Source organism: Doryrhamphus excisus, linkage group LG4 (genome assembly GCF_037039965.1).
Source record: "Doryrhamphus excisus strain RoL-2023G ecotype Guam linkage group LG4, RoL_Dexc_Guam_v1.1, whole genome shotgun sequence".
Taxonomy (NCBI): Eukaryota; Metazoa; Chordata; class Actinopteri; order Syngnathiformes; family Syngnathidae; genus Doryrhamphus; species Doryrhamphus excisus.
The window spans coordinates 13,106,681-13,118,854 of NC_136360.1; the positions used below are offsets into that span (position 1 = coordinate 13,106,681).

Here is a 12,174-nt window from a genome sequence, read left to right on the forward strand (position 1 = left end):
GACCGGTTTGTTTGCAGTGTCCAATCCAGGCGACCATGAATGTTTGACAAAAAAGTAAATTCCACCGTGTTAATAGTGAGCCACATGGTTTGGAAGGACAGCAACATGTAATCCTGTCATCATCCATCAGGGCTAATTTGAGCCGAGTGGGAGCTCAATTTTAGCTAGCCAGAGCTGCAACACGACGCCACATATGCAGCCAATCAGAAGCTGGCTTGGCGCGAAGCAGCCAATGAGAAAGCAGCGTCTATGCGCACTACTTTGGACGACTGCACGGCGGCCATGGACGGGACGAGTGGTGTTCTCTCTCATGTCCCAAACTTTTAGCAGTTTACCTTCGACACCAGCTTGAACGGTAAGTCTTTACTCTCTTCACCTTTGTTTTTGTTTTATTGTAAAACGTATTCGATAGTTTTGCAGGATTCATCGCCAAAGTTAGCAAAACTCGCCACGAGCGCAGTGAACGAAAAAACAACGCCACGTTAAAAGTTTTTCCGCTCCTTAATGACGTTTTGCTGTTGATAAAAATGACGAATGCAACAGTGACGTAATTGTGAGACATCTACGTCTCCCGAAACATGTTTCTATTTATGCACCATCTGGCTGACACTATCAAAGTTTCTCATTGAGCTTTGTCGTCTTAAACTATGAATACTGAACATTAGTGATGCCATACATACAGAGACCACAGTAACCCAAGAACATTACGGCATTTTCACTGGTATGTCACAAAAACATGTATTTCATATGTGTGTCATTTTGTGTTCCTTCTTTTCTAAGGAGCTGCTCTGAGTAGTCATGGGGGAAATAGCGGGGTCATACCGGGTCCTGCAGACCCCAGGCACGAGGCTGGGAGCCCAGTTCAATGCAGGTATCAGCACGTTGGAGCCGGGTCAGAGCCTCAGCGGCAACATGATCAGTGGGACCAATGGCCAGGGTCGAGGGCTCCAAGTCCGTGTACAGGGGCTGGACGAATCCCAGGAGTTCTTTGACTTGGATGTAAGTGTTTCCTCTATGTTCTGTTGCTCACACTGTGATAAGTCTGTTGTTGGTCACACAGCAGGCTACTTTTGACCCGGTTTGCGTGTTTCTGCCTGGCTCGGTGACAGCTGCAACATGGCTTTGGTGCTGAAATCCCTTCCTCTGTCTTATGGCGTCTTATTTGGCCAAGCAAGTGTAGATCACACCCTCACACTTTTAGGTTTCTGCTCTGTGAATTCTTCTGTAGGCCCGAGGAGGCCATGCTTGAAGGTGTTTACACTTCTAGATAAGACGGATGTCTTCACTGAGGACATCAACCCTATGAATGGGCATTGTCCCAATCTGAGGTGATGATTAAAAACCAGTAACTTAAAGGAGGTGGAGGGTTGCTTTCATGGATTTTACCTTGCAATGATTAGCTTAATCAGAGCGGACTCACATTACAACACAGTGTTCACTCGGATTGTGAGACTTACTGTTATTTACTTTTTGTTACAACAATCCAATTTAACTATTTGGATGAGATCATGCACGATGGCGAGAGGTATTGTTTTGATTGTTGTTGTTTTGGACGCATAATTAGTTTGTTAGTAGGGCTGTGCAGAAAGGTCTATATCAGGAGTTTTCAAGGGGAAGAAGTCATAATTTTTACGAGAATAACTAGAATATGAGGAAAAATGAGCAGAAAAATGCCTTTTCACCAGTATGACAAAGCTGAGATGCAGTTTTTTTTTCTTGAAATTTAAATAACATCTTAGCATATCTCAATGTTGCTTTACCAAATATCAAAGTGGCCCTTGCATCCTTTCATTTTTTTTACTATGTAGCCCTAGAATGAGGCTGCCACAAGTATTCACTTTTGTGCCATTTTGACCCCAGTTGGGACAGCAGAAAGTAGGGATATAAATGTAGTAGACGATTCGATGCGCATCTAGACCGGTTAAGGTTAAGAGAGGATTCAAAAACTATGTATTTTAATAACAGAAGAATTTTGATACCATTCAATACAGTACAAACGACATGATTTGTTGATGTAGACACAAGTTTTAGTAATAAAACTAAGTAGACAATTGTATAAAAGTGTGATTCTTACTGATTTTCAAATGTGTAATAGACCACACCCTATCCCCCCGTCCTGTAAGGCAGGGGTCCCCAAACAGGGGTCTTTTTCTGGTAGGGAATCAGGAACTCCAACCACTTCTGCCTGATGTTTGCCTCTTTTTGAATTGTAGACAAATTAGGTTTTAGCTTACACCTGAAGAAACACTTCCTGGGAAACATTGCTAACACAAAGAAGCACAACTTGCACAACAGAGAGCCAACTTTCTGAAACCGAGCGTTCAGGGCCATCCCAAACATGGCTCACTTCCAAATTTATAGGTTAGAAAAGAGGTCCCCTAAAATGTCCCCTAAATGTTTGTGTAGAAAAGCCTACTTATGAACATTCAAACGTGTATTAAATATTTGCCACAATGCACCATTCCTTAATGTTCAAATTAAAATACCTCAAAGGCAAACCTAGAACGCATCTTCTAACGTTGTCCCATGCACAGATGGACTACTATACTGCATTTTGCCCTTATTCTTTCCTCATATTTGGTGCCAAATGGCGATACTGTGTGGGATGCATAAAGGTAAGATTTGATGACCTTATTGAGTGCTAATGTGCATATTTGTTCGGTACACAACCTTTGGACCTAAGGATGGTGGCTCTGTATTCATTTAATTTCGTGCTTTTAATTTGATACTGTTCCTGTCATAGTTTTACACAATACATAATTGGATAAATCAGCCCTAATGTACTTGCGTTTGACTGAGGCGTTAAGTCATTCCCTAGCTAGTGCGATGCTAATGCTCGCACTAGCAAAGCCAATGCTTACTTACAGCCATTCTCAATTTCAGCCACGGTCGTCACATGGCTTGTATGTAAAAAAAAAACCAATTCGCCAATTAACCTGGGAGGAAACCAAAGAAAACCCACGCATGCACGGGGAGAACATGCAAACTCCACACAGAGAAGCCCGAGGGGGATTGAGCTCGGGTCTCCTAGCTGTGAGGCCTGCGTGCTAACCACTCGACTACCGTGCAGCTGTTCATTAATATATAAAAAAAACATGAGTGAATATTTAGAATGTGGATCCTCTCTATGTCCTTTGTACATTTTCATCACTTTCAAAAAAACAGGACAGGGCATGATAGCCTAACTTTTTTTTTGTAGCTCTATAAAAAAAATGACGTATCATGGCTAATTTTGTAAATGAATAGACCCCTCCCTCACTGTGGCCCACCCTCAGAAATTGCAGTCCTGTGTGAAATACTGCTGCAGTTGCATGCTTGCACCCGAACATAGCATAAAATGCTTTCAACAGTGGAACCTTGGTGCATTTTGGTTGTCGTTGATAGTGCTTATGTTGGATCTTATTACACTTTATTACCGTGAATCTTCATGAAACCCGACCTCCTTTTCAACTATTAACATCCCAAACTGTAGCATGTATTTTGCAAGCAGAGTTCTGCACTCACGGTCTTCACCTTCAAATTGTAAACTATCATTTTGCACAACGGAATCTATCCATAGACAAGACTGAAGGAAGTTGCTTTTCCTCCCTTTTCATTATAGCGACCGTAGAGGAAAGTTGCAGCAGTCAGTTTGCGTGTGCTGATGCGCTTTCCTGTCGGCGCCGTCTGGCCAACTTGCTGCAGGAGTCATTCAAAAGCCGCATAGGAAGCAATAAGGAAGTCGCTATAGAAGAGCAGGCTTCCTGTCAGGAATGGCGACGTCTCCACTATGAAAGAGCTTAATTGATGAGGCTTTAGCTTGAATAAGTAATGATTGTGTCAGGGTGGGCTATCAAGACTAACTGCTGTGCCCGAGTAAATCCTCAAGTAGCCACAACAATAAGTCTTGTGGCAGACACAGCCATGGCGCACTGCTGAGACCAACATTTCATAATCTAGCGTACCATATGTTGTCTCAAACTCTTGAGACCAACGCAAGGTGACAGTCGCGTGTTTAATTTGTGCGGAAGTGGCTTCATGGGGTGCTCAGTGTGAACAAAAACAACTTTCAAGATATTTTGGAGGGGAGGGGTGGCTTGAGGCAGATTTAAGATGGGGACGCCCGATACTGAACTTGAGCTGTGGGTTCTAAAAGTAAGTAGTAGGCATGGAAAAGAGAATGTACGGGAATGTATGCAGCTATGGCTGTGATCCTGCTGGCTTGTCTTTTGCCAAGAACAAAATGGGCCTCTGAGTGCCTTCCCTTCATTCAGTCCAAGGCATAGTGGGCCGGTTAGAGAACAGCATCTTTTTCTTTTGTACAGAAGCACTGTTGAGCGAATAACGTCAGCGTGTTTGACTTTATGACCAGCAGAACTTGTGCAAAATGGGGCAGTCTGAAGGAGGGCTGCATCATGATGAAAAAAAAAAAGTGTCAATCTGTGCAATATGATCAGGTCAGTGGCCACCATGTTTTTCAATATATTTTCAATTTGTCAAAAGCTTCATGTGTGTATGTTATTACAGTAATTCCTAATTTTTCATGGTGAATTAGTTCCAAACCCGACTTTGGTAAGTGTATTAAGTAGGATTCCTGCTTTATAAGTTGAATATTATATCATAGTTATGGCCTGTTTTATGATCTTATAAATACGGGTTTTAACATCTCTAGAAATGAAATAACACCCATGTAGTCACTTTTACACTCCTATACTTCAAGCTACTGCCTAATAACGCTACTGATACTGTGTTGCTAGTTTGTAAAAGTAAACGCTAGGTTATAAATTATGCCTCGCATGTGTATTGTTGAAGTTTGTGGCAATAAGCCGAATAGTTGGTCAACTTTGAGATTCCACACGCTACCAACAAAGCAACAGGACAAACTGAAGGATACCAGCGCTTAGCTTGCAACTGACAACATTGCTACAAAGACTCCGCAAGATGCTCGTTTGTTCTGAGAGTTTTTTATTTTTAAAACTGAGGGTTATTTATAACTTACCAGCTCAACATAGAGCACGTCTTTTGTGCTGAAAGACAAATCTTTTACTTTGTTGACAGAAGTAGAAAGATGGGTCGTTTTACCTTGTTGACAGAAAGAAGTAGTGATGAAGTGATGCCAGCGACAATGCAAGTGAAATGGCAGTTTTTGTGATGCAGCACTTGAAGTAACATTTGGATCACATTTTATGTGAATCGATGACAGTTTTTGTGTGTGTGTGTGCGAAGACAACTGGAGTGAAGCAGCTGCAGTACTTTTTTTTTTCCGAGCTGTGTCCTTTCTTTGCCGACTGCATACAGGAATAGACACCAAATTGCAGTGGTGAATGTTTGAAATGGTTGTGGCCTTCCAGTGACCAAATGCTCTCTCGTGCTCGGGCAGCTCAGCGACTGCACAAATGTTGCCGCTTTTTGGCACGCAATTCATGGGAACCAATGAACACTTGCTGCAGTAAAAGTAGCGCAGCGTTGTCTGTCGTGTGAATGCCGGGGAGTCACCGCGTTCACACTGTTGCCAAGATCATCGGGAAGTTGGGAATTTCGGTGTCAACTGCCAATGCAAAGTAAACACGCAGTTAACAACTATGGTGGCAAGATTATAACGTAACCTCTATTGCTTGTACTGTTGTTTGTGTGGTAGTACGCAGCTCAGATTAGAACATTACACACAACAAAAACTGGAAAAATGTCTTGCAGCTTTGAATATCATCCAATATTGATTAAATCATACATATTTTGGACTATTTGTGGAGTATTAGAAAAGGCTTGATCAAGTGATATCCCTCAGAACAATTTACTTATTTATGCATCTTATAGGTTTACGGACATTGTACTGGCAGCTAGGGATAATATAGTGGGGTTCCAGGTGCTGAATTAAGCTTTTAAGCTCGATAAAAGCTGCCTGTTACCTATTATCGTAATGATTTCCCATGGGAGTTTCCCATGTGATGCTGCTTCAAGTACATGATGAGAATGTTGGTATTAAACGTCAGTGGTTTTGTGCCGCCACGGGACAGACACGGACTTAAAACTCTCTGTTGTTGGGTTCTATTCGACTGCCGTAGATAGATGTGCTGGGGCTGAGTATGGAATCACCTGCATTTCTATAGGAGTGCCAATTATCAGTGATTTTCAATGCAGGCACGCAAATATTGCACACAACTAACAAAAGGATAACGTAACCCTGGTTTCATTTTTATACCAGTCTTAAATCCTGTGAACTGTTGCATACGAGAACATCACAAGATTCCATGAGGTCTTGTGAGTTTCCGATGTCACAACTTTAGGAAGTCCATGTGTTTTGTAAGAATTGTTTATCTAGAAGCAAGGTAGCAAAGGGCAGATATTGTTTTTCATGGGGAACCTATGACCTACCTAAGGGTCACTGCTCCCCTGTTCTCACTACTTCTCAGACAGCACTTTTGCGAATAAAGCACAGTTTGACACCTTCATCCAGTGATGTCCAATTCTTATTTACTATATGCTATTAGCCATTAGCCCGTAGCTGCTTAACAGCGGCGTTTTCAGCAGCTGTTTTCATATTGTAAAGGGGCTTTGCGAACACAGCGTCTTCTGCATGGGAATCGGTGTGTTGCTGGAGCGTTTTCTCTGTATGAAGTTATGAAAAAGTGATTGAGGCAACCAGAAAAAGCTCACATATTATTGCAGTCAGCCATCTTTTCAAGGCAGGTTTTTTGATACTGTAGCATTGGACATCCATATATTGTACACGTAATGAGGTAGCTGGTGCCTGCTCATGGTTCTGGTTGCACGTCTTGAGCAAACAAATCAAATTAGTGCTTGGTGCTTTTGTTTTGTACCTGTCATGGTCCTCGTCATCATCACAGTCACCAACAGCAGTAGACATTTGCTTACATGGATCTTGTCCTCAGGCCCCTCCCACTTCCAGCACAGGAGAAAGCTCAGCCTTGTATTTTTGGGACAAGGAGGCAGGGTCAGCGAAACACAGGCTTCTTTGATGCCGCTCAGCCTGCCCCTTAGCTGGCCTTCACTCGCTAAAAAGGCCAAGAGCGACCATGTGGACCCTCGCTGCGTAAAAGATGGCGGTGCAGTCAGTCAGGGGCATTCATGGGTGATGCAAGGGGTCTTAGATGTGGACAGGTTTTGCTTTTGCTGTTGGCAAACAAGCACATAAATACCAAGGTTGAAAACCGCAAGGGATGCAGGAAGGGTGGTGTCCCTTCAGGGGGAGCTAGTACGCACTTGGAGCTGACCAGTGGGGGAGGGGACCGACTTGGGAAGAGAAGCCCCGCTAAAGTTTGGGCCAGGAATTTCAACCACAGTGAAGAGAGCATTACGCAGTCCCGCCAGGATTTTACTGGCCTTTTTTGGGGTGGCTGCAGCCTTAAATGCCTGATTTTATGCAAAAATAGTTTTTTAACTTAATTGTCTGTGATAAAATGGTGACTAAACAGTGCAAATACGCTCAAGGGTCATTGCACTTACAAACATTACATAAATACTACTTTCTATACAAGCTGCACACTGACTACTCTAAATATAGCCAAGTTTAATTTCGAATTCTCCCCTGAAAAGAAGGGTTGGGATACAGTATATGCTGTTATGACTATTATCGTCGTATTTGAAAAAATTCAGGAACAAACCACCCACAGGACTGCAAACTATCTCTGATGGTCCAGTTCTATTAGTGGTAGGCTGCCACAAAAAAATAAATGAATGTATAGGAACTGTGTATTTTCCTCCAAAACTCACTTATAGTGTGTTTCATCTGGTGGCATTTTTACACATGGTGAATAATCCACACAAATGAGTGGTGTCATCACACGCCTACATTGTTCTCAATGTAAACAAGGAAGTGGGGTCGTGGGTGGGCCACACAGGGACATATTTGATTAACTTGGACAGTTTGAGCGCTACTCTGGGACAAATGCGATTGGTTGGCTAAAATGTGGAGGGACTTTGTAGGCATGTGATAAAGTTGTACGGTCACGCATTATTAGTTGAAGTTGCTGGTGGAGTGGATGATCAAACTGGTTTAACATGATCATGGCACACAGCCTGGGGTTTTAATTTGTCAGAGGAAGAAATTGGTGACACTGCCTCGGTTTTTGTACTTTTGGTATTTGTACCGTTCTGTTTTTGTTGGACCTTTTTTAATTCACTGGAACAAATGAATGACATCTCACCTCGCTCAGGCTGGTCCTGATCCAGTAGGCACAGGTGCACTGAGCAGACTGACATTTGATCCAGATTCCTGCTCTTTATCGGCCAACTGTTCTGGCGCATGTCCCAAATCGAGATGTTGTCAAGAAATCAGCAATCATCTGAATTACATAAACAAATCATGTTGAAATATGCTTTGCTGCGTGGAGTCAAAACCTGTTTGACGGTTGTAATATGCATGCTAGTCCAGTAGTTGGCGATACCATTTTGTTGCTGACACGACCGACATGATTATTCATCTGTTAGTTCTAAGCAGCGTGGTGTAAACGTCCCCTTTAAACGGAATTCTGACAGAGACTTTTCCGGAAGCCTAAACTATGCACTCAGCAGAATATACGAACCCTTAACACCCCACCCCCATTGCCAGTGAGCGGTTCCTCCAGAGTTCACGGCTACAGTATGATGTTGACGGAAGGTCCACCCTGGATTGAAGATATCTTCTGACGTGGCTTCTCGCAGCCAAACATCTGTTTGTTATAATCCTTGCAGCTTTCTGAACTTGATTGGGTGACCCACTGACCTTCCAGCCTTGGCACTTCTACACATTATACACACACACACACACACGGTCAGGGTGTGAGCTCGCTGTCACGTCACAGCATCACTGATTTGCCTGAAATTAAAAATGCCATATGTTCTTTTTAGCTTGTGACCCACACATTCAGGAGCATTTCAGCTTACATCATGATGTGTTTGCCACTATGCATGGTATTTTAGTCAAGGACGTCTACAAAAAAAAAAAAATATATATATATATATATATATATATATATATATATATATATATAGTATTTGAGTCCTCCCAGTATTTGAGGATAACGTACGCACAACAGGAGCCTGGTTAGCGGTGCTAGCAGTAAGTCGAGCCTGTTCCCGGTGAATGCTGGCCTCTTCCAAAGTTGTCAGTCTGTTTATAGTTTTTAGAGACATAATTTCTAGGCAGCAGTGAAAGCGAGAGGGTCCAGTTTGGGGGCCTTTGACTCATCTCTGCTACCTGTGGTCCTGATGTCCTCATCAGGATCTGTGGGGCGGTTTGCAGTAGTGTGTAGCTTCTGGGATGAGGCTCAGCACCTCTAAATCTTGAGACCATGGTTCTCAGCCGGAAAAGGGTGGCTGGAACCCTTCAGCTCGGGAGTTCAAGTTCTTGGGGTCTCGATACAGCGCCTGCGGTAATGCGATCGCTCTACCGAACAGCCGTGGTGAAGACAGAGCTGAGCTTCCTCAATTTACTGGTCAATCTATGTTCCGACCCTCACTTATGATCATGAGCTTTGGGTCATGATCAAAAGAACGAGATTGCGGTGTCCGAAATTAATTTCCTTCATAGGGTGGCTGGACTCAACCTAAGAGATTCTTGGAGTACAACCGTTGTTCCGTCACATAGAGAGGAGCCAGCCGAGGTGGTTGAAACATCTAGTGTGGATGCCTCCCTGGTGAGGTCTTCCAGGCATGACCAGCCAGAGGAGGCCCCTGGGGCAGAACTAGGACACGCTGGAAGGATCATGTGTCATAGCTGGCCTGGAAACGCCTCAGTGCCGGGAGTAGGGTTCTGATTGCATGTGTCAAAAAAATAAAAGTGAAGTGATCATGATTGGTCCATGCCTTGTACCGTTTGACTGTTGTTGCTGTCATGAAGGGTAAAGATGGTATCTTTGAACCTGAAACTATCTGCTTCGATGCAATAGACTAATAATAATGATAATAATAATAATTAAGTATTGCAGTGATCGTAGGTGTTCATTTAAGTTCAGACTTGCACTGAAACTTGATTTACATAGTCGGAGTGGAAGTCGTGCGTCGCTCGAGGACCTCCTGCAATCAGATTAAAAGTTGGCTTGATCTGGCAGGAAGTACTAGACTTTTTTGTTAGTTTTGGTTGAATTGGTGTTCGTAAAAGTGCGCCAGAATGTGGTGATTTCCAGTAAGTGATGACATGACTTTGCCCCTGGAACGGCAGTCATTGAACCCTGCAGAATGTTGTAAAGTGAGACAAGACACCTCAAAATGTTCCTCCAGTTAGCCGTCTGGATTGTGAGTTGAAACAGAGTCCAAGACGACCCGTGGAAAGTATTTAATAGCAGATTTTGTTCTCTGGTTTGGGGCTCACTGAAATCCAACCCTGTAGAATCATGGGGAAAATGAGTATTTCACTGCAGATTGTTACGTTATTAGCTTATGGTTTGTCTGCATGTATAGGTTGTATTTTATTTATGTGTTTATGGTTGTATTTTTTCAATGATCAAAGTAGTGGAGAGACAAGCTACAGTGCATCCCTCGTCACTCCATGGCTTGGAATACTTTCACTAATGCAGGCCAGTTCTTTTTATATGGCCTTTTTAAAAATACTATTTTACATTACAACCAGATGTTTGAGGCTGTAATTTTCCCCAAAAAGTTGTGCTGCAATTCCAAACCTCAAGTGACGTGTGCGCTTAGCAAGTAGTAATTAGTTCTTCGTTTAGTGAAAATAATCTCCTGAGAGCTGCAGGGAGCCAAACCTGGCCACATTTCCTGCTGGCGTTAAAGCAAGTGGGACATATTTGTTGTCATTTGCTGGAGTGGAGATGAAGACTCTGAGAACATTTTTCAGATGCAGCAAACTTCCGGACATGGCACCTATACACTACTCCCAAGAAGTTTGATGCTGGATGCTCCAATAAGCACGTAACTGTTTGGGGGGGGTATCTCTATGCAGCTCTGAGTGGGGGCGCAGGCTGACCAATCACAGCAGAGGATGTGTGAATGCAGAAAGTACCATGTACACAACTTGTGATTTATGGAGTATTTGATTAAAAGAAACATACTTTGTTGCTGTCGTCTGTCGGTTTGTATATTATGAACGCTTGATTAAAGTTCTCCCTCCCCCTTCACTCTTCTAATATTTAATCTAATTTAAGCGGTCTCCCTCTTTTTTCCTTGCAGACAAAAGCATTGGGACAGACGCTCCTCTCTGAGGTCTTTCTGCGAGGCAACCTCATCGAGAGCGATTACTTTGGTCTGGAGTTTCATAACGCACAGATGAACTGGGTACGTTCACACACACATGAAGTCACACATGTCTGCGATAAACAAAGGCAAGCAGCGCAAAGGCTTGAAGTTAACGGTTTGGTGACAACACCACTGGAGTTCTCGCTCAGCGCTTCTGGTTGTGCTTCAGCACTTGATATTCTTGGACCGGTTTTAATCCATCTGGCAGCAGGCCTGCACGGTAATTGCAGGCTTTCAATTGTTGACTCTTCAGAAAAACCCAACTTGGACCCTTAGACCTCCAAGAAGGTTTTTGTCAAAGCAGGAGAGAAGAAATATGATGCATTTGTGAAGTATGTAACAGTAAAAACATTTAAAAAGAGCTATTCTATTGGCATTGGCCATGGGAGACAACTCATCACATGTTTTCTTTATTTTTCACTACCATTATAGGTATGGGGTGTCCAAAGCACGGCCTGGATGCCGGTGGCTTGTTGTAAAAATAAATTAAACCCCACCAATAAACAGCAAAAATTGAAAAAATTGGGATATGTGACATTATTTTTGTCTCCATAATGTATGCCCCAACTGTTTGTGTCTTTGCAGCTCTGGCTGGAGCCCACGAAACTCATTGTGAAACAAGTCAAAAGTATGTTGAACACATAACACAGTTTGTCCCATTCCCAAACTGGCAAAGGCGGATAGAATGTAAACAGTTTTTGTGTGTGTGTGTGTGTGTGTTTTCAGGACCAGCAAACACCCTGTTTAGACTCTCTGTAAAATTCTTCCCTCCAGACCCTGGTCAGCTGCAGGAAGAGTACACAAGGTCAGCCGTTGTAATTTCCGTCTGGATATTACATTCATCGTCTTTCTTTGCCTTTGAAGACCAACCATTTTCTCTCCAAGAAGCTAAAGCTGATTTGTTGTTGAGAGAATATGGACTGTCCTTGTGTTGCGATGGTTTGTAGTTGCGTACGCACTCCTGTAAGATATTGATACTGCATAAAAAGGAAAGAGAACTAGAGA

General features: G+C 43.0%; 1 protein-coding gene across 3 annotated transcripts in view; it reads left to right on the forward strand.

The window, feature by feature from the left end:
* Nucleotides 1–207: 207 nt before the first annotated feature.
* The window catches only part of farp2 (FERM, RhoGEF and pleckstrin domain protein 2), a 33,111-nt gene continuing 21,144 nt past the window's right edge, over nt 208–12,174 (forward strand). For all 3 annotated transcript variants that reach the window (XM_078790222.1, XM_078790221.1, XM_058072808.2), the window contains exons 1-5: nt 208–355; nt 781–999; nt 11,104–11,208; nt 11,755–11,797; nt 11,896–11,974. In XM_078790222.1, coding sequence (XP_078646348.1) covers nt 799–999; nt 11,104–11,208; nt 11,755–11,797; nt 11,896–11,974 — 428 coding nt within the window. In that variant the 5' untranslated portion in view covers nt 208–355; nt 781–798. The remainder of the gene's footprint in view (nt 356–780; nt 1,000–11,103; nt 11,209–11,754; nt 11,798–11,895; nt 11,975–12,174) is intronic.